This window comes from Rhinolophus sinicus, linkage group LG13, assembly GCF_036562045.2.
Source record: "Rhinolophus sinicus isolate RSC01 linkage group LG13, ASM3656204v1, whole genome shotgun sequence".
NCBI classification, from domain to species: Eukaryota; Metazoa; Chordata; class Mammalia; order Chiroptera; family Rhinolophidae; genus Rhinolophus; species Rhinolophus sinicus.
The window spans coordinates 40,470,246-40,491,626 of record NC_133762.1 but is presented as its reverse complement, the minus strand read 5'-3'; the positions used below and the strand labels follow the sequence as shown (position 1 = coordinate 40,491,626).

The following is a 21,381-nucleotide window of genomic DNA, read 5'->3' as shown; positions in this document are numbered from 1 at the left end:
AACTGGAAAATTTTGCACCTAAATTTGGATAATTGGCCCAAAGGTAAACTCATGTCCATTCAACTCATAACTTATTGTCCAAAGATGGAGACTCACCCACAATTGTTTTGGAAACCCCAGTTTCACATCTGCTGTTTCCTTGCTTGCTTCCCTCATGGTTCTATCTCCCCATTCCAGTGCAGGTTCTCCAATGTACAGACTCAACGTTTATCTTTCTCTTTTGATCATTTAGTCCAATTCAAAGGTTCTCTATGGAATGATATACTTGTTTTAGTACGTATATATTTTTTGTTGTAAAATATTCATAACATAATACTTACTATTTAACCACTTTTAAGGATAAAATTCAGTGGCATTAAGTATGCTCATATTGTTGTGAAATTACCATCACTGAGCATTCCCAGAACTTTTTCAACATCCTAGTCAGAAACTCTGTACCCATTAAAAAATAAATCTCCATTTCTCCTCCCCCGACTCCAGTACCTGTTAACTGCCATTCTTTGCACCTATGAATTTGCTTTTTCTAGGTACTTCATATAAGGGAACTCACATTTGTCCAATTCTATCTGGCAGTTTTCACTTAGCATAATATTTTCAAGTTATAGGACCTATGGAATGTCATTGCTTTTTCAGGCTGCATAATATTCCACTGTGTACATATGCAGCACCTTTTGTTGGTGGATAGTGGGGTTGTTGCTAGTACTTTTGGCTGCTGTGAATATAGCTGCTATGAACACTGCTGTGCAAAATGTCTGTTGTGCAAAATGTCTATTTGAGTAGCTGCTTTGCTTTGGGGGAATAATATACCTAAGAGTGGAATTGCTAAATACATGGCATGTTTAACTTTTTTTTTTTTTAAGATTTTATTGGGGAAGGGGAACAGAACTTTACTGGGAAACAGTGTGTACTTTCAGGACTTTTTTCCAAGTCAAGTTGTTGTCCCTTCAATCTTAGTTGTGGAGGGCACAGCTCAGCTCCAGGTCCATTTGCATTACTAGTCACAGGGGGCGCAGCCCACTATCCCTTGTGGGAGTCTAACCGGCAACCTTGTGGTTGAGAGCCCACACTCCAACGAACTGAGCCATCCAGGAGCTCAGTGGCAGCTCAGCTGAAGGTGAGTGTTCAATCTTAGTTGCAGGGGGCGCTGCCCACCATCCCTTGCAGGACTTGAGGAGTTGAATTGGCAACCTTGTGGTTGAGAGCCCACTGGCTCATGTGGGAATCGAACCGGCAGCCTTCGGAGTTAGGAACATGGAGCTCTAACCGCCTGAGCCACGGGGCCGGCCCCCTGTTTAACTTTTTAAGAAACCACCACTGTTTCCCACAACAGCTGCACAATTTTTGTATTTTTACGAGCAATGCACAAGGGTATCAATTTCTTCACATCTTTGTCAACACTTATTTCTGGTTTTAATTTTGTTTTTGATCATAGTCGTTGTAAGGAATATGCAGTTTATCTCACTGTGTTTTCTATTTACATTTTCCTAATGACTAGTGATGCTGAGCATCTTTTCAGGTGTTTACTGACCATTTGTATATCGTCTTTGGAGTGTCTATTCAAGTCCTCTGTCCATTTTTATTGGGTTGTTAGGTTTTTTGTTGAATTGTAGGAATTCTTTATATATTTTGAATATTAATCCCTTAGGAGTACATGCTTTGCAAATATTTTCTCCTATTTTGTGAGCTGTCTGTTCACAGTCTTGATAGTATTGTCTGATGCACAAAAGCTTTCAGTTTCTATAAAGTCCACTGTATGAATGTTTTTCTTTTGTCACCTGTGCTCTTGATGTCACATCCAAAAAATCATTGATAAATCCAAAGGCAGGAAAAGTTTCATCTGTGGTTTTTTTCTAACAGTTTTGGCACTTATATTCAGGTTTCTGATCCATGCTAAGTTCATTTTTGTATGTGATGTAAGATTAGAGTTCAGCTTCATTTTTCTGATGTGGCTAATCCAGCATCTTGTGTTAAAACATTGTCCTTTCCCCATTAAATGGTCTTGGCCCCCATGTTGAAAATCATTTCACCATATATATGAGGGTTTATTTCCAGGCTCTCTATTCTAATCCATTGGTCTATATATCTGTTTTAATGCGAGTACTACACTACTTTGATTACTGCAGTTTTATCTGTAAGTTTTTATATCAGGAAGTGTGAGTCGCCCAACTATGCTGTCTTTCAAGATTTTTTTGTTATTTGGTGCCTTTGGAATTTCACATGAATTTTAAAATAGGCTTTTCCATTTCTGCAGAAAATGCCATTGAGGTTTTCATAGGGATTTTATTGAATTTGTTAAGTGCTTTAGGTACTATTGACATTTAAACAATATTAACTCTTCTAATCCATGAACACAAAATGCTTTTCCATTTATAAATCTCTTTTTCAATTTCTTTCAGCAATGTTTTATACTTTTCAGTGTACAAGTTTTCCATCTCAATGGTAAAATGTTCTCCGAAGCATTTGATACTTTTTGATGCTATTGTAAAGGGAATTATTTGCTTAATTTCCTTTTGGATTCTTCATCACAAGTGTATAGAAATGCAACTGAGTTTTGTGTGTTGATTTGTACCCCACAAGATTGCTGAAATCATGTATTAGTTCTAACAGTTTGTTGTGTGTGAACATGTGTTGGTGAGTGTGGAACCGTGAGGGTTGCTACAAAAGTCATATCATGGGCACACAAACACAGTTTTATTTGTTTCTGTCCAGTTTCAATGCCTTTTATTTATTTTTATTATCTAATTGCTCTTTCGGTAACTTTCATTATTGTGTTGAATATCAGCGGCAAAAGTGGGCATCCCTGTCTTGTTTTGTGATATTACAGGGAAAGCGTTCAGATTTTCACCATGAAGATATTAGCAATAGGTTTTTCGTATATGCTTTTATCATGTTGTGGAATTTTCCATTTATTCGTAGTTTATTTATCATTTTTATCATGAAAAATGTTGAGTTTTGTCAAATGCTTTTCTGAAGCAAATGAGATGATCACGTGGTTCTTTTGCCCTTCATTCTATTAATGTGATACATGGTATTGTTGGGTTTTCATATGTTGAACCATCTTTACCTCCAGGAATGAATCCCAGTTGGTTGTGATGTATAATGATTTTAATATGCTGTTGGATTCAGTTTGCTAATGTTTTGTTGAGGTTTGTTGCATCAGTTTTCATAAAGGACATTGGTTTGTAGGTTTCTTATAGTGCTATTGCCTGGCGTTGTTATCAGGATAATACTGTCCTGAGAACAAGTGTCAGAATGACTCTAAATAAGTAAATAAGTCTTCCTTTCTTTTGAATATTTTAAAGAGTTTGTGGAGGATTAGTGTTTAGTTTTTCTTTCAATGTTTGGTAGAATTCACCAGTGAAGCCAAATGATCTTAGAAGCCTTCCTTTGTTGGGAGATTTTTGATTATTGATTCAATATCCTTATTGTTAATAGGTCTATTCAGATTTCTATGTTTTCATGATTCAGTCTTGGTAAGTTCTGTGTTTCTAGGAATTTGTCCATTTTCTTTGAGTTATAAAATGTGTTGGCGTACAATTGTTCATAGTACTCTACTGTAACCTTTTTATTTCTATAAAATTGTTAGGAATGGCTTTATTTTTTTCTGATTTTAGTTATTTGTATCTTCTCTTTTTTTTCTTAGTCAATGTAAGTAAAGTTTTGTGAATTGTGTTTATGTTTTTGTAGAATCTCTCATAGTTGTGTTGATTTTCTCTGTTGTTTTGCTATTCATAATTTCTTTATCTCTGCACTAATTTTTATTATTTCCTTCCGTCCACTACCTTAAATTTTGGAATAATTTTTGCTCTTCTTATCTAATTTCTAAAGGTATATTGATTTATGGTCATTTCCGCTTTTAAATGTCTGCATTTACAGCTGTAAAGTTACCTCTACCCCTGCTTTTGCCACATCATAGGATTTGGTAGTTGTGTTTCCATTCCCAGTAGCCTCAGGGTATTCTCTAAATAGTCCTGTAATTCCTTCTTTGACTATTGATCGTTTTGATTGTGTTGTTTGATTTCTTTGTATTTGTGAATATATCATGTAACTTCTTAATTGATTTCTACTTTTATTTTGCAAATTGTTTCGCCAGTGCACTGTTAGCATGGTTCTTCTTCTAATTCAACCTAGTTGTCTTGCCATTCATACTGTGACATTGCCACATACATAGGTGTTTTGTTATGACAACCGGTTTCTGCAAGTCAAGAGAGATGTGTGGTAAACAGAACAAAAAAAAGTCTATGACCTACCACCCAAAGACTGAATATTTTACTTTATATAGCAAAACAGATTTTAGAGAAACAATTAAGTTACGATTCTTGATATGGAAAGATTATCGTAGATGATCGGGTTGACACAATATAATCACAAGAGTCCTGTAAAATGAGGTAGAAAAGTCAAATTTAGAGAAGGGTATGTGGCCATTGAAACAAGAGGTTGGAGTGATAGGAAGATGGGAACCATAAGAAAAGACATGTGGGCGGCCTCTAGAATTTGGAAGGCAAGGAACAGAGAACGCGTAAGTAATGCAGCTTGATGACACGGATTTTAGCCCAGGAACACCAGAACTACGAGATAATAAATCTCTGTTGTTTTAAACCATTAGGATTTTGGTATTTTTTTCAAGCAGCCTTAGAAAACTAATATAACATGATTATGCTATGGGGAAAAGACTCTCAGAAAATTGAAATAACGTCTCACTTCTTATTTACACGACAAGTTCAGTGTTTGTTGGGAACTGTGCACATCACTGTCACTCAGGTTCCCAGGCTGATGGAGCCGACATTTTCATAACATGTGGAACTTTGTGTAAGAGGCAAGTTGATCCATAGATATTCTTGCAGTTAAACGCATATCCCACAAAATACATTCATCACCTCTGCTCACAGCTCAGTGTTCTGAAGAAGTCTCATCATGCCACCCAATGCAAAGGTCCAGAAGTGCAACTCTTCATGACACCAGAAAGTGGAGAGCCAGAAATATTTGGGAAGCATGACAGTTCCAGAAAGTGCTCAGCACTCATATCCACTCTCTGCCACATCACTTCACCTTTCTGTGCCTCAGTTTCCTCATTGTTACAGTTTCACTTACCGTCTCATTGTGAGTGTTCCTCAACATGACACATGCAATGTTCTGAGCTCAAGGCCCGCTCACAGAGTGGGCTCAGTCAGTGAAACCTGTTGTTGATAAACACTTGACAAAACCTACAGGATCAGATAAGGATGAATAAATAACTGCTTTGTTTCCCTCCAGGAGGGGCAGGTGAGGAGCTGCAGGTGATTCAGCCTGAGACGTCAGTGTCAGTCGCAGCTGGAGAGACGGCCACTTTGCCCTGTACCCTGACCTCCCTGCTTCCTGTGGGGCCCCTTCAGTGGTTCAGGGGCACAGGGCCAGACCGGGAGCTAATCTACAGTTTCAAAGGAAATGAGGGATCCCACTTCCCTCGAGTAACAACTGTTGCAGACGCCACAAGGAGAAACAACATGGACTTTTCCATCCGCATCAGTAACATCACCCCCGCAGACACCGGTACCTACTACTGTGTGAAGTTCCAGAGGCAAGACCCTGACGACATGGAGTTTAAGTCTGGAGCAGGCACTCGGCTCACAGTGAGTGGTGAGTACAGTGTTAACCTCCTTTGTCCCTTGGTGTGTGACAAGTTAATAAGAATGACCTGTATTCTTTGGAGAATGAAGAATAAGGTGAACAAGGAACATGTTTCTCTATTTCAACTTCAGAATGATCACACTGAGAAGAAATTCTTAAAAGGCACAGACTCAGGGTTTCTTCTGACAGCCAGGTTGGGGGAGATGCCCAGAGTTTGTGTCATACTGTACGTATTTCCGGAAAACCTTCCTGTCATTCAGGGACTGACTCACCTAGTCACTGAAGGCTCTGGGCAAGACTGGGTTGTCTTAGAATGTCCTTCACCCAGGGAGGAGGTCCTCATGTTGGTGACTGAGGGGTCACCCCACTGAGGCAGCAAACAAGCTTAATGAGGATTTTCTACCATGTGTCCAGAATCCCGAATCCTGGAATGTCAGCACTGGAAGGACATTTACACCAGCCTAACCTACCCGCTATACACAGTTGGGAGCTGAAGCCAAGACGTAACAGGGGCCTTGCCCATGGTCACAGGGCCAGGACATGAGGAGATTGTTCCAGAGTCTGATCTGATTCTAGGCTGGCTCCTTCTTGTCCCGGCTCTGGACTCTCTCTCCGTGGAAAAGCCTGGCACATAGCAGGCATAGAATGAAAAGCTCAGTATATACTGAAGCATTTAACCAAGAGCCAGACTCAACCTTTTCATTGGTTTCCCGAAGGTTCAGATACCCTCGCATTCAAACCCTAAGGCCTGAGGTGACTGGGGACATGTCCCAACTATCAGCCACATCACCCAAATCAAGTGTCCATATTAGCACCTAGAGCTGCGCATTGTTCAAAAGCTGCTAACACTCCAGCGAATGGAGACAGCATCATCATTTACACTCTTCTGTTGATGGATATAAGTTATTCCTGACTTTCGGTTATTAAATCAGTGCTACAGGGAATACCTGTGTCCATCTGTCACCCTAATCATGAGGGAGAGGCCCAGTCAAAGTGGCATTAATGGGTTAGAAGGGACATGGACTTCAATTAGTGTGCATATAACCACATATCCATCCTAGATGTGACAGCTGTGGTATCTCCTCAACATCCCTGGACATAGGTTGGGAAGGTGACATTGTCTGGAATTTGCAGACATCACAAGAGTTCCTAATGGTGCATCCCTTGGCCAGGTAGTCACAGGTAATAGGAAGTGGCTCCATCACCACTCAGATCTGCTGCCTCCTGAGTGTGCATTCCTTTCCCCAAGTTTCCTACACAGACAGTGCCCTGGATGAGAAAGTGGGGATGCAGGAGGACAGGGAACAGCAGTTTGCCACATGCTGTATCTTCCTCATGGCATTTACTCTCATAACCAGCGCTCTGAGGGCATCTGCTGCTCCTTTATACACATGAGGACAGTAAGGCTGGGAGAGGGGACCTTACTAGTGAGCACGGCTGGGATCCAAGACTGAAGCCCAAGCATTTAGTCTTGTCATTTGTGACAATACGGATGGACCTAGAGGGTATTATGTTAGGTGGAATAAGTCAGACAGAGAAAGACAAATAATCATTTGATTTTGCTTATACATGGAACCTAAACAAAGAAATAAAATGAAACAAAACAAAAACAGACTCATAGATACAGAAAAACTGATGGTTGCCAGAGAGGGAATGTTGTTGGGGAATGGAGAAAACGGTGAATGGAAAAAGAGGTACAATATTCCAGTTATAAAATAAATAAGTCACAGAGATGTAATGTGCTACATGGGGAATACAGTCAGAAATATCATAAGTTTGCAAGATGACAGAGGGTTACTAGACGTAACTTGTGATCATATCGTACGTATAAACGTCTAATCACTATTTTTTACACCTAAGGTATATTCAATGTCAATGATACTTTAATAAAAAATTTTAAGCATTCAGTAGTATTTTTTTTCCCACTTTAATGGTTTTTTTTCCTTCACTGAGCAGCTTGCAGGAGCAGCCTGGGGACAGTGGCCTGCATAGAGCAGAGAGGAGCCACTGCCACCCCAGCAACACCCTGCATGCTATTTCTTGATTCTGCAGAGTGAGGATGAGGAGGGGGAGGGATTTCCTAGAGGTTGCTGTGGCCCCACTTGAGGAAGAGGTCATATTGTAGACCCAGTTGTCAGAAGCCCACATCTTCCGCTTCCTGCTAAGAGGTCCTCAGACCTGGGCACTCAGGGGTGATTCTTCCTATAACTTCTTGAAGGCAAGAATCTCAGAGAGAAAAGGGAGGATGGTCATGAGAGTGGAGCACATGTAGGTGGGGCATGTGCTCTGCCGATGTAGGTGAAGGATGGGGAGGCCCCAGGAAATACCCCTGGGACACAGTGGGGGGATGAGACTGTCCCTTCATTTCTCTCAGCCTCAGTTTTCTCATCTGTCAAACGGTGATAATCGTGGACTCCTTTTAAGGAGAGCTGGAAGGATTTGAGGGACTCTGTGTGAACCCCCAGCACAGAGTAGCACCTCGTGTCAGGTGTTATTTCAAGGTTGTGACTCAGTTCTTATTACTGGGCTTCAGTGTCCTCACCTTCAGAATGTGGAGAATCACACAACCTTGCAGGATGGTATCAGGACACCAGGGAGCAATGGGGCCATTTCCCCATCACTCTGTGGTCTTGGCAAGTCTCCGATTCCTCAGTCCTCAGGTTCCTCGTCTGGGAAGTGGTGGTAATCACAGCTCCTGTCCAGGGGTCTGTGAGGGTTTCAGGAGAGCTAGGAACAGTTAAGACAAAGTGTGAGACCAATCAGTAATTTTGTTTCTGGGCCCAGATTGTGGGAATCACCTGCAAAGAACGTGGGTAATGAACGCAGGCCTGGAATTGCATGTTGGCTCCGCCCCTCACTTAGGGTTGACATGTGTCCTCCTCTGTAAGATGAGGATGAGGACACCACCCTCCCTACATTATTAGAAAGATTAAAAATAACACGTGAGAAGCTTCTAAACAGTGTCATATGCTTATCCTTAGTGGTGATAATGACAATCATGGTTATTGTTCATTATGCTCCTTTTGTAGCCAAACCCTCTCCCCCTGTGGTATCAGGCCCCACGGGGAGGGCCCCGCCTAAGCAGACAGTGTCCTTCACCTGTGAGTCCCATGGCTTCTCCCCCCAAAAGATCACCCTGAAATGGTTCAAAGATGGGAATGAGCTCCCAGCCCCCCAGACCACCGTGGACCCAGAGGGAGACAGCGCTTCCTACAGCATCTCCAGCACAGCCAGGCTGGTGCTGGCCCCGGGGGACGTTCGCTCTCAACTGGTCTGTGAGGTGGACCACGTCACCCTGCAGGGGGGCCCTCCTCTTCGTGGGACTGCCAACTTGTCTGAGACTATCCGAGGTAGGTCCCCTCCCACCCAGACAAACCCACACCTGACCCCCAACCTCCAAGCCTGCTCCTCCCCCTGCTTTTGCTCCAGGCCTGGAATTGCCTGGAATCTAATTCCTGACAGTCCTTCCCATCACCAGGCACCTGAGTGTGCTGGTCACTCACTACTGTTTAATGGCGGCTGCCAAGTGACACCTACTACTGTGTAGATACTTTCATTGCTTTACCAATAGCAACTCCAATTATTGAGCACCTGCTGTGGGCGAGGCCCCTGTGTGCTTCGTGATTTCATTCATATTGCCATAGTCAGTACGTTCTGAATGCCTGCCAGGGCCTGTGTTTGTTGAATTCACTCATATTACCCTAATATGAGCTATAAGTCCTTGAGCACCTACTGTGTGCAGGGCACTGTGCTTAGTGATTTCATTCATATGCAAGGAGTTCCCTCAGTGTTTGAGCACCTGCTGTATGCCTGGCAGTGTCCTGGTTGGTCCCCTTGCTGTAGGGGGAGGAGCTAAGTTATGGAGCCCTCCCCTGTGATCTGTCTGTTTTTTGAGGTCAGAGCTTCTGCCCTGTGTTCTTTCAGTTCCGCCCACCCTGGAGGTTACCCAACAGCCTGTGGCAGGGAACACGGTGAACGTCACCTGCCTTGTGAAGAAGTTCTACCCCCGGCGCCTACAGCTGAGCTGGTTGGAGAACGGAAACTTGTCCCAAACAGATGTGGTCTCGACCCTCACAGAGAACAAGGACGGAACCTTTACCCAGATGAGCTGGCTCCTCGTGAATTTATCTGCCCACAGGGAGGACGTGGTGCTCACCTGCCAGGTGGAGCACGATGGGCAGCCGGCCGTCATCAAAAACCTTACCGTGCAGGCCTCTGTCCACCAGAAGGACCAGGGGTCAGACATAAATACAGGTGAGGCCTCCACTCCAACTAACCCAGATTTTATATTTCATTATTTTTTTAATTTTAAAGCAATAATTTCTGTTTATTATAAAATAATCTAGAAGTCTACAGCTAGGAAGTAGAATTTTGAAGTGTGCTCCCCTCCCAAATCTCACACTCCAAGAGTCACCACTGGTAAGAATTGGTTTATATCTTTTTAGATCTTCATAAAGATCAATACACATTGCATCAATTTACATTAAAGAAGGAAGGAAGGAAATCACCTGTTCACAGCGCCCTGCCTCTTGCTTTCCTCACCTACAGTTACTGCGATCACCATCCCTGTCCGCCCTCCACCCTCCTCCTTGGTCTTTTTCACGGCTGCCTGGTCTCCTTTCCATCCTAGATCTTTCCATCTGGTCCAGGCCCCCAGGTGACCATGAGTGGCCACAGCATGGGCCTCCTTTGTCCCCTGATTGATGACAATGAACCAACAATAAACACAATTGCTTCCTGCCAGTTTAACGTAGGAAAATTTGAGTTCATCTCTAATCTTCTTTCCTGATTCTATTTCTCTGTGAGTTTGGAGTTTTACAGAAGGGACTTGGGGAACAACTTCTTGTCCTCACACCAGGTGATTGGGGTAAACTAATCATTCTACATCTGAGTCCCTGAGAGCATGGACCACCAGCTTGTACAACAAATATGTGCTAATTAGAGACACGCTCCCCCTCAGTTGGGCTTTATCCTAAGGACCTAGAGACCCCTTTGTGCAAAAAAAGTATGTCATATTTCTCTCCCATGTAACATCAGGAGGGCATCGGGCCTGGATTCCAGGCGTCTTTACTACAGAAGACCTTTCAAAGGCCCACGTTTCTCCCAACATGTCCTATGGTGATGTCCTACCTGCTGGGTCAGTGGCGGCCACCTAGTGTCCATACCGCCACCTGCTGGGAAAGTAAACGTAGGAAGGGGAGGGCAAACAATTGCCTTAAAATAAGAGCTACACAGAAGGTGCATAAATGTGTCCACTAACTTAGTCATGTATCCACATCCAAATGAAAATGCAGTCCGGAATTGTGTGGGCATATGATTGAGGTCATCGGTTTTTCTAGAAACTAATATCATCACCAACTTAATAAAATGGACAATAATTCCCTAATATAAACAAAAGGGACTATATGGCAAAATTTCCCCCAAATTTCTTTTATAGCTGTTTTTTGTGCATGAAATTTTTTTTCATACATCTGTAATAGCTTGGTAGAATTTTCACATGACATCACCTATTTCGGATTTGAAAAAGATTTTGAATTGTTTAGGACTATTTACATTACTCATTTCAAATTGAGTGAATTGTGGTAGGGGGTGGGTTTTGAGGAATTTTGTTTATTGTCTCTATGTTGTCAAATGTCTGCTGTAGAGTTGTTTATAATAGTCCCCATTTTCCTTTTGATGTCTTCATGGTATGTACTGATCTCCCCTGTTTATTTCTGATATTGGAATCGTGTTATTTCTCCTTTTTAATTCATTTGTCTTGGTAGAAGTTTTCCAATTTTATTGATCTTTTCAAAAATTTCAATTTCTTTCAGTGGTTTTTCTATATTGTTCTTCATTTTCAATTTCATTCATTTTTCTACTATTTGTAATACACTTTTTCTGCCTTTTTTGAGTTGATTTTGTTCCTCTTTTTCTCATTTCTTGAGATGGGAATGTAGATTACCGATTTTCGCTTTTTCTTTAATGCCAACCTGGTCACCTTCTCTGCCTGTGGAGTTAGGAGAGAGCAGCTATGATGCCTGGTCACTGTCTTCTTCCTTTAGTCCCCAGGCCCCCAGCCAGTCTGCCGTCCTCTTCCATCTCTCAGAGTCTTATGCTTGTACCTGGTGTCATTCGTAGGGTTCAGGGTTGTACTGAACAGGAGAGCAGGAGAACTGAGCCTATCTGGATGGGCTTCTGTTTGCTTTATCGTCTCCACCTCCTGCTGGGGCTCAGACCAGGTTGCTACTTCCTGGTTCTCTCAGTTGCCTGACCTGACACCCTTGCTAAGTACTAAGGCTGGAAATGGTTTGGGTGGTTTAGCTTGGCTGCTGGAGCCAAGTGTGCCCTCTGCACTGGATGCCTCACCTCCGCCTATGTCTGAGGCTCTGGCCACTGCAGTCCTGGACCAGTGGGCCTGCTGTGAGGATGGCCATCTTCTTGGTGATGTTTTTGGTACTGGGGTGTTTTACAATATTTCACGTTAATATAACTCTTCTCTGTCACTATAGCATATCCAGGTATGTTAGTGGAGTTTTGGATTTGTTGGGTCATTTTGAAAACGGAAGAAATGTTCTGAGTCCTGCAATGTTTTTTATTCCTTTTTATCTTTTAGAACTCTGAATTTCCCTCCCACACCATTTTCTTTTTCCTTTAACATTCAATTGCCAAACAGCACTTCTTCCTTCTTCCTTGCTTTCTCCCATAAGATACGCACTTTAAATTGTGCCTGTCCCTTTAATCACCTCAGTCCTTTGAAACTGTCCCTGCCTCCTTGTATTAGGTTCCTATGGCTGCTGTAACAAATTACCACAGGTTTAGTGCCTTAAAACAACTCAAATTTACTACCTTACAGATTGGACGTCAGAAGTCTACAATGTTGATTGTGCTGAGTTCCTTCTGGAGCCTCTAGGGGAAAACGAACTTCCTGTCTTTTCCAGCCCCTAGAGGCACCCACACTCCTTGGCTTAGGGCCCCACATCACTCAGCCCTGTTCCTGAGGTCACAACCCCTTCTCTGACTCTCCTGCCTTCCTCTTACACTTATTAAGATCTTTGTAATTACATTGGCTGCACTAGAATAATCGAAAATAATGTCCCCACTTCAAGATCTTAGCTTAATAACCACTGCTTCCCCACTTGCTATGTAAGGTGTCATGCAGGGTGTCATGCGGGATCTCTGTTCCTGCTCCCCACATAAGAACGCAGGATATGGTGAGGCCAAAAAGGAACACCCACGGAGCCATAAATAGGGGAGTCATAACACTATAGTCTCACTGGCGGCTGGGTTGGAAACACAAGAAGCAGGAGCCAGGCTATCTGCAACCTGCTGTCCACTTGTCTATCAACCAACCAACCCCATTTGCTAGCTGCAATCTGCCTTGCTAGCTCAGCTGCCATCTTCTTGCTAGGCCCCCATTTGCTGCTAGCGTAGCCACAGCAGTTATATTAGTGGCCAATGGCTCACTGGTTACAACTGACGGCCAACTAGTCACAGCTGATGGCCATCCAATCACAGTTGATGGCCATTTACTACCTGACTAACACCTTTTCTTGTGAGGCTGAGAGCCTGGAAACTGCACTCCTGGCTGGGTCCCCACGTAAGGTAATATAGTCACAGAGTCTGGAGGACTCTGCTGACCCCTGCACAGCAGCCACACTTTGAAACTCCTTCCTATCATCTGAACTCTCATTCACAGGACAATTTTCCAATACTGTCAAATTTCAGGTGGATTTAATATTGGGCAGGATTTCCAAATAATTCTCAGGCCCCTTTCTTCCTGCCCTCATCTCTTCTGTACTTTTTCCTGGGGTTGAGTGAGGTGAGCTTGCAGCCTCGTGACACATGGTGCACTAAGATTTAGTGATTTTTCTCTGTTGACTCAGAGTTGTTTCCCACTTTTCATATTATCTTTTCAAGTAATACTGAGACCTAGTTTTGTACAGAATTTAAATTCCTCTTTTTATTTGTTTCTTATTTTCGTGTAGACAGGATAATTCTGGAGATAAGTATCTCTGCGGCTGCCACTGTCCTCAGCAGCCCAAGTGGACTGAAGATTGTTGAGTCTTTGATCCATAGGTCCCTACCCCACACCTCAGGGTCCCATATCCCCCATGAGGGCCCTATAAGGCTGAGCAGGCCCATTGAAGTGGAGAATCCAACCTTCTCTGCAGCTCTGCTGTTGCTCTAAGTAAGTCCTGGGCTTAATATCTTTACCCCGATTTCTGCCTGAGCCTGAGCCCAGAGCAGGTGCAAAAACTTCAGAGCATTGACGAGCCTAGGTAACCTCAGATGAACTAAAATTTAGCCCCTGGTAACAGTCTCCCCTAATGGCCCCTCTAATGGCTTCTCCTGTCCCTTATTTCCAGGCCCGGCAATGTCTGCTCAATCCCTCATCGCTTTCTTCCTTGTCAACAAGGCACTGCTGGCAGTTGGTGTCTCTGCCTTCTATGTCCACAGGAAGCTGAGGGCCTGACTGTAAGTTGTTGGGCAGGGAGGGCAGGCCAAGGGCTGTCCCAGAAGGGGTAAGGTCAGGAGGAGGGTCAGCCCACAGGTCACACAGGGTCAGGGCCCACAGGGAGTTAAGACAAGGTGACACATTTCTCAATACCCTCAGGGGTCTCAGGAACTCCTGAGACTGATGCGAGCCTTGTTTCCAGTCAAGGTTTCCAAATCCCAGGCAATGGGTGGGGTCCTGTAAGTGATTAACTGGATCAAGGGCTTTCAAGGTGTCCACAGCGTCATAGGGCTTCTGTGGGGGAAGTGGGCAGAGGGACTGAATGAGGGGCAGCTGAGTGGGTGGTTCCCTTGGAGACCATCTCTTGATTATTTCTTCACTCGGTGACTTCGGACAAAAAGAATCCACATTTTAGAGTAATGTTGAGAAGTCCTGGATCAGCTGCTCTGAGGGCTGTTCCCGCTCTGACCCTCTGTGTGACAGACTGAAAAGGATGGGGAAGGGGGTCAGGACCTGGGGAGGAAGGCTGAGGTGGCAGAGTCTTATCTTACAGGCTACCTGTCCTCTCATGACAGGTGTCCCAGGAGGAGGACAGTGGGGACATAAGAGACATGCAGAGAACATTTCATGAATGATGAGCAGATATTTAAATGTTGACACATTACCCACAGCTCTTTCATTGCTCCCCTGCTGTGTACCCCCCTCAGTCTCTGCTGCCCCTTCCCTTCTCAAAGGGGCCCAACCTAAGAGAAAGAGCCACCAGAAGCTTCCAGAGACTCAGGGTTAAATGCCTCTCCTCCCTGGAGACCTGCTGCCCACAGCTCCTGCTGCTCCTTCTCACGGTCCTTGATGCCCCAGAGCTGGGTCTTCATACATGGTCCTCTCAGAGTCACACACACACACACACACACACACACACACACACACACACAATCCCAAAATACCAGCTGCTCCATTATCCCAGACACATGACTTAAATGTGATAGGAGGGGAAAATGGCCTGCTGAGAATGCAGGTGATGGAAGCGACTATGAAATCAGACCTTTACAATCATAATCAATCTCAGAACCAGAGAGAGCAATCCTATGACCAAGCTGTACAATTTGTACAGGGAATTAGCCACATTGATTTTGGCATTGGCTCAATAATGTATATGCCTTTTATATCTTTTTGGTACCTCTTTAATGATATGTAGCTGAGGAAAAGTAATTTCAAGTAGGCTGAGAATTCTTAAAATAGTATTTCAACTGGGAGCTGGGCAGGAGGCAGCCCTGTGTTCGAGGCTGTAACAGTCTGAACTGGAGTTTGTCTTGAGCTGGAAAGAGTGAGGCTAGAGGATCTTGATTCCAATACCAGATACACTCAATTTTCCTGCCTACTTAAGCAAATTGTCTTGATTACACATTTTTTCACTCAATGTATAGCTAAAGGATTCTTTTTAGAGACTTTAAGTGATATTTCAAAATAGACACTCAGTTAATATGTGTTGAAAAAGAAAGAAATGAATTATTTCCTTTCTATTTTCCTGGTGTTTAATTATCCTTTCTTCTGTGTATTGGTATATACAGTAACTGGCAGGCTATTTGAAAATATTTTTTCCAAGAAACATAAGTATGTAATTATTTTTCAAAAATTTTGTTGACCTACAATGTCTAAGTGTAAGGATCTCTGGAAAAAATGATCCATTAAAGGCTATATAATCTTGTGATCCATCAGACACTGAGTACGGACGTGTTCAAGATCCTTTAGACAAATCAGAGTGGAGATGTTTTCCCTCTGAGGTCTTGTCAGGCAGAGACCTGGGTTCAGCTACTGGAAAACACATACCAGCTACATATGTGACCTGGGCAACTCATTAACATACTATGAGCCTATTTTGTCATCCGTAAAATAGGAATCATGGTACCTCACAGGATTACAGTGGCTTTAAAGGAGAGAGCAATGTATGAAAGCACTGAGGGTCTGGAAGAAGATTTTGTATGATATACATCTTTTTGATTCTTTCCTTCTTTTTTTTTTTTTTTTTTTATTCTTTTCTTATTGTGAACTTTATACCATTATGTTTTCCAGCACTGTGGAGTAATGACATTGAAATTTTTACAGTGTCCTGGCTGCCAAAAGATGTTCTCAAACTTTTTTTGAAAAATCCCCCCTTTTATAGGCTGGCACCTGGATCCAAGAATCTCTTTCAAGATAGCAAGAGCAATATTTGCTTCAAAGTTGGGCACATTCTTATCAGAACGAAGGGAAACTGGGCCCTAACATGGAAATCTGATGCTAATAGGCTTTTTTTTTTTCTTTTCAGGAGATAACAGCAGGCTTCCTCACAGAGCCCCATGGACCACAAGACCAAGTCAGATCCACACTCCCAGGGGCTTACCCAGGCACAGAAAGCCAACAAATGAACTCCAACTAACCCTGATGGGGGGACTGAACCAAAATTTGCCCCTAGCTGTAAACTGTGTGCTGACCCGGTCCATGTGGGCAATATTCAGAAGTGAGGGTGTTCAGAAAGCTGCAGTTAGCCAGACACGTAGATGCCACCCGATCAAACCTTGCTACCTTGAAATTCCTTTACACTTTTTCTCACCTTCCCCATTTCTTAGATGAGTTAGTTCCAAGATTGTTCAATCAAGACTCCCAAGTTAGAGTTAATAAATATATTAACCATTGAGCTTTACATATTCTCTAAGTCCTTATTTGGGGAGACTGATGTGAACCTTGTCTCCAGTCTCCTCATTTGGCAGCTGGATGAATAAATCTTTTCTCTGTGAAAACCTGTTGCCTCAGACTTGGCTTCTCTGTGCCCCGTGGGCATCAAACTCACCACTTCGTTGGTAACATAATGGCTTCAGAAAGTACGTTTCTTCTTTAAAGCCAAACGAGTCTGGGTCAAGATGGTGACTTAGGAGGCACCTGAACTCACCTTCACCCACTGAACTGACACCTGCTAAAGGAACAATTCCCTTAGAAGAAACCCAGAAGATAGCTAAGGGACGAACACGTTGGACAAAGAAGAAAAAAACCCATATCTAAATAAATATAGTAGACTGAGGCACAACGGCATCATAAACCCCACCCACAAAAATTAAGAGGAAACTCACACCTTCTGGTTTCTCCTTAAGAAGTAAAGGATTTGCATTGACTATCTTGCAACAAACTTTTAAACCTCCCCCTGAGGGCTAAGCGCCCAAATCAAGTAGCTCTGAAATCTGATGGGACTTGTGTCTACAAGACTCACAGGACTATAGAAAACAAATAAGCAGTTCTCAATGGGCTGGGGAAACTCAGTATGGCTAACCCTCCACCCCCACACACCCCAGCACTCAGCACAGAACCTGCAGAGAGAAACGCCTACCTCCAGTCTTTCCCTGAAAAAGGACTGTTTGCTTTGCTTAAAAGCTGAAACCTGAGGATCAGGCTCCTGATTTAACACAAATCTAGGGGCCAAAATCCCTCTCCAGAGCCCAGGGCTGTGAGTAGGTACCATCTCCACATTCTCTTCCTGCCACACTCCTGGTCACTGGTTTCTCCCTGAAAGGACCTGTGCACACAGTTGGCACCATGGCATTTGTGGCTGCTGCTCAGGGGATGCACCCACTGATCGTCTGGCGCTGGTGGCCAGTGAGGCTTGTGGTTGTGGATCCCACGGGACTGGAGGAAACAGAAAACAGTTCTTAACGGGCTATTCTCTAAAGGCTTAGCTCACACACAGCTCTCAGAAACACCCATCTCCCAGTCCTTCCCGGAAAGAGGCCTGTTTGCCTACTTGAAAAGCTGCTGCCTGAGGCACCAGCTTCCAATCAGCCTGCAACTCGATGCTGACTGAGATCCTTCCCTTGGGACACTGCAGGGTCTTGGCAAACCTCCACTGCTGGGAGCCACTGAGAACAAGGAGGGCAGCTAGGGCATCACAAAGTTTGGGGAGACAACCAAGAGCTAGAGCAGGTCTGAGTGATAAGATTAATCTCCTACAGGAGATACTGCATCAAGACTGTGAAGCAGCTTTTTGGTCTAATGCACAGAAACCAACACAGAGAGTCAAGGAAAATGAAGAAATGGAGGAATATGTTCAAAATAAAAGAATTAGGAAAAAGTCCAGAAATATACCTAAATGAAATGGAGATAAGCCATTTCCTGACATGGTTAAAAAATGCTCATAAATTATAAGAAAGTCCTAACAGAAATCACAGAGGTGAAGAATACAATCACTGAAATAAAAACTTCAGTAGAAGAGTTCTAACAGCAGACTAGATGAAGCAGAAGAAAGGATCAGGCAACTCAAAGACAAGGCAGCGGAATACATCCAATCAGGTGAGTGGTGCAATGATTATGGAAAACAGTATGACAGGTCTTCAAAAACTTAAAAATTGGTCTCTGCCATATGATCCAGCAATTGCACTTGGGGGTCTATATCCAAAGGACAGAAAATCACTATGTCAGAGAGATATCTGCACCTGCATTTTCACATCATCAATTTTTGCCATAGGAAGACATGAAGCAACGTAAGTGTTCATCACTGGATGAGAGTATAAACAAAACGTGGTGGTCACACACACACACACACACACACACACACACACACTGAAATACTATTCAACCATTTTAAAAAAGAAGGAAAACCTGCCATTTTCAATAACATGGATGAACCTGGAGGGCGTTATCCTGAGATAAGTCACACTGAGAAAGACAAATACCATGTGATCTCACTTGTTGAATATGAAATAGAAAAATCTCATAGATGCAGAGAGTAGATTGGTGGTTGCCAGAAGCACAGGGTGGGCTTGGGGATTTAGTGAAGGTGGCCAAACGTACAAACTTCCAGTGATGACATAAATAAGTTCTGGGGATGCATGTACTGCATGGTGACAATAGTTAACATTACTGTGTTATACATTTGAAACTTACCACGAGAATAAACCTTCAGAGTTCTCATCACAAGTAAAAATTTGTACAATGAGAGGTGATGAATGTTAACCAAACTTCTTGTGGTAGTAATTTTGCAGTGTAAACACATACCAAATCATTATACTGTACACTTAAACTGATACATGTTACATGTCAGTTATATCTCAATAAAACTGGGTCAAAAAACCACGCTTTCATTTAAATAATTCTTTTTTTTTTTTTTTCATGAGATTACCTACCCAGCTCTGGACTTCCTATTGTGGACTTCTTTCATGTGTGAAAGAAACAAACTCTCTTACACCACCATTGTTTAGATTCTCCAGTCTCTTGCATTCAAACCTAATCCTAAGAGATACAAACTCAAATCCAGGGCTTTGTTCTCCTGAGGCTTCAACTTAATTATGAATTTGTTCTCAACTGTTTTCAGGTTTTCTTATTTAGACAATATCTTAAAACCTCGTGTGAAAGTTGAATTTTTAAAAAAGTAAACTTAATTTTTTTAAGAAGTAGGCCTAAATACCATGGTAATGGAAACTTACTCAGGGGGAATAAATGGACTTTGTGACATCCCCCTGTCTGAAAGGAGGCTGGGAGATGTGTCACCTCCAGGCCTGCTGTTAACCTCCGTGAGCACAGTCAGCTGTGACTGACAATGAGGGAATTCACCCCCATATTAGTTCTAATGCTGCATAGGAAGTAACCCCAAAATGTGCTGGCTTAAAACACTAACAACTTATTACATCGCTTGATTTCTGTGGGTCAGGAATTCAAATAAGGCTCAGTGGAGACAGCTTGTCTCTGCCCCATAATGTCCGGAGCTTCAGCTGAAAGACTTGAAGGCAGACACCTGGAAGATACACGTCCATGGGCGCTCACTCACGTGGCTGGCAAGGTGGTGCTGGCAAGGGGTTCCTCTCCACGTGGATCTCTCCACAAAGCTGCCTGAATGTCCTGACAACATGGCGGCTGGCTTCCCCCAGAGCAAGCGATCCAAGTGGGTAAGGTAATAGCTGCAATGCCTTTTATAACTGACCTCAGAAGTCACACTCCAGCACGTCTGCAAGAGTCTGCCAGTCACAACAAATTCCAAATAGATTCACCCTGATTCAGTGTCGGAGGGGATGGCACAGCGACAGGAACACGAGGAGGCAGGGATCCTTGGGGCCATCTGGGAGACCGGCTGCCACACCCTCATCGTCTCTACATGTGGATAATGATACATAATAATAAGACTAGTAGATCAGATGATCACGGGCTTCCTACTCATGGCTTTTGAGAAAGATGCTGGCCAGGAAACATCATCTTAAAAGACCCAGGATGTGTCTTCCCTTTTCATATTCATTTATTAGGGACCTGGACACATCATGTTACCATAATACAACCATCGTTTTTGTCATTGTTATCAATTACTGAGCATCAAACTCCATGTCAGGCATTGTGCTCAGTGTTCTACTCACATTCCTCTTTTAATCTCGTCAAAATCTTGGAAAAGAAGGTATGATTGGCCCCATTTTACCGACGAAGAAGGTAGGACTGGAAGGTTAGCAACTTCATAGCTAAATAATAATGGAACCAGAATTCGAATGTGAGGTGCTCTGGGTCTTTGTTCTCTGTCACACGCCTCCCTGTCTGTATTAGTCAGGGTTCTGCAGAGAAACAATCAATAGGGTATGTGTGGAGAGAGAGAGAGAGAGAGAGAGAGAGAGAGAGAGAGAGAGAGATTATAAGGATTTGGCTCACACAATATGGAGGCTGACAAGTCCCCAGATCCCCAGTCAGCAGGCTGGAGACCCAGTAGATGGAGTGGTTCCATTCTGAATGCCTTTGGGCTCCACATCCAGGACAGTTAGTGTTTCAGTCCAAGTTCAAAGGCAGTCAAGCAGGAGGAGATCCCAAAGCCTTATTCTTTATGATACTTTTTTGACATGAAGGCTTTTTATTCTGTTATGAAATAATAGTGAGAGTAGATGATCGCTGCTTCTTTTTAGTTTGTGAAAATAAATTGTAAAGTTGCCAAAATAAAAATTGAAAATCTAACCACTGTTTTACACTCTAAACCATTTTGGCCATAAAAAAATTATTAGGTGTTTTTAGATAAGAATTGGAAGCCTCCAATAGTAGAGATAAGAAAAGCCTCTAGATTTCTTCCCCCAAAACTTGACCCCCAAAACGTTCCCCCCATGCTTGCCCTTTAGAGTGACCCTATCCCCACTGTACTAAACCCCTTGCAAAAGTCAATCTGCTTTCCTTTTTGTAATTTTGAAAATGCGATATATGTGGAATAGTACATTACGTGGCATATTGAGATTGTTTTTCTTCACTCAACATAGTTGAAGTTTTCGAGAAACTTACAGTGTTGCACGTGTAAATAACACATTCCTTGTTGTTGTTGAGCATTTGCCTTAATCAGACGCACCACAGTTTGTTTA

The 21,381-nt window shown here is 43.1% G+C and overlaps 1 protein-coding gene across 2 annotated transcripts in view; it reads left to right on the top strand.

Annotated features, from left to right (window-relative positions):
* LOC109439550 (signal-regulatory protein beta-1) overlaps positions 1–16,823 on the top strand; it is a 46,679-nt gene extending 29,856 nt beyond the window's left edge. For both annotated transcript variants that reach the window (XM_074317242.1, XM_074317243.1), the window contains 5 exons: positions 5,254–5,616; positions 8,637–8,957; positions 9,532–9,861; positions 13,956–14,064; positions 16,350–16,823. In XM_074317242.1, coding sequence (XP_074173343.1) covers positions 5,254–5,616; positions 8,637–8,957; positions 9,532–9,861; positions 13,956–14,062 — 1,121 coding nt within the window. In that variant the 3' untranslated portion in view covers positions 14,063–14,064; positions 16,350–16,823. The remainder of the gene's footprint in view (positions 1–5,253; positions 5,617–8,636; positions 8,958–9,531; positions 9,862–13,955; positions 14,065–16,349) is intronic.
* Positions 16,824–21,381: the final 4,558 nt, after the last annotated feature.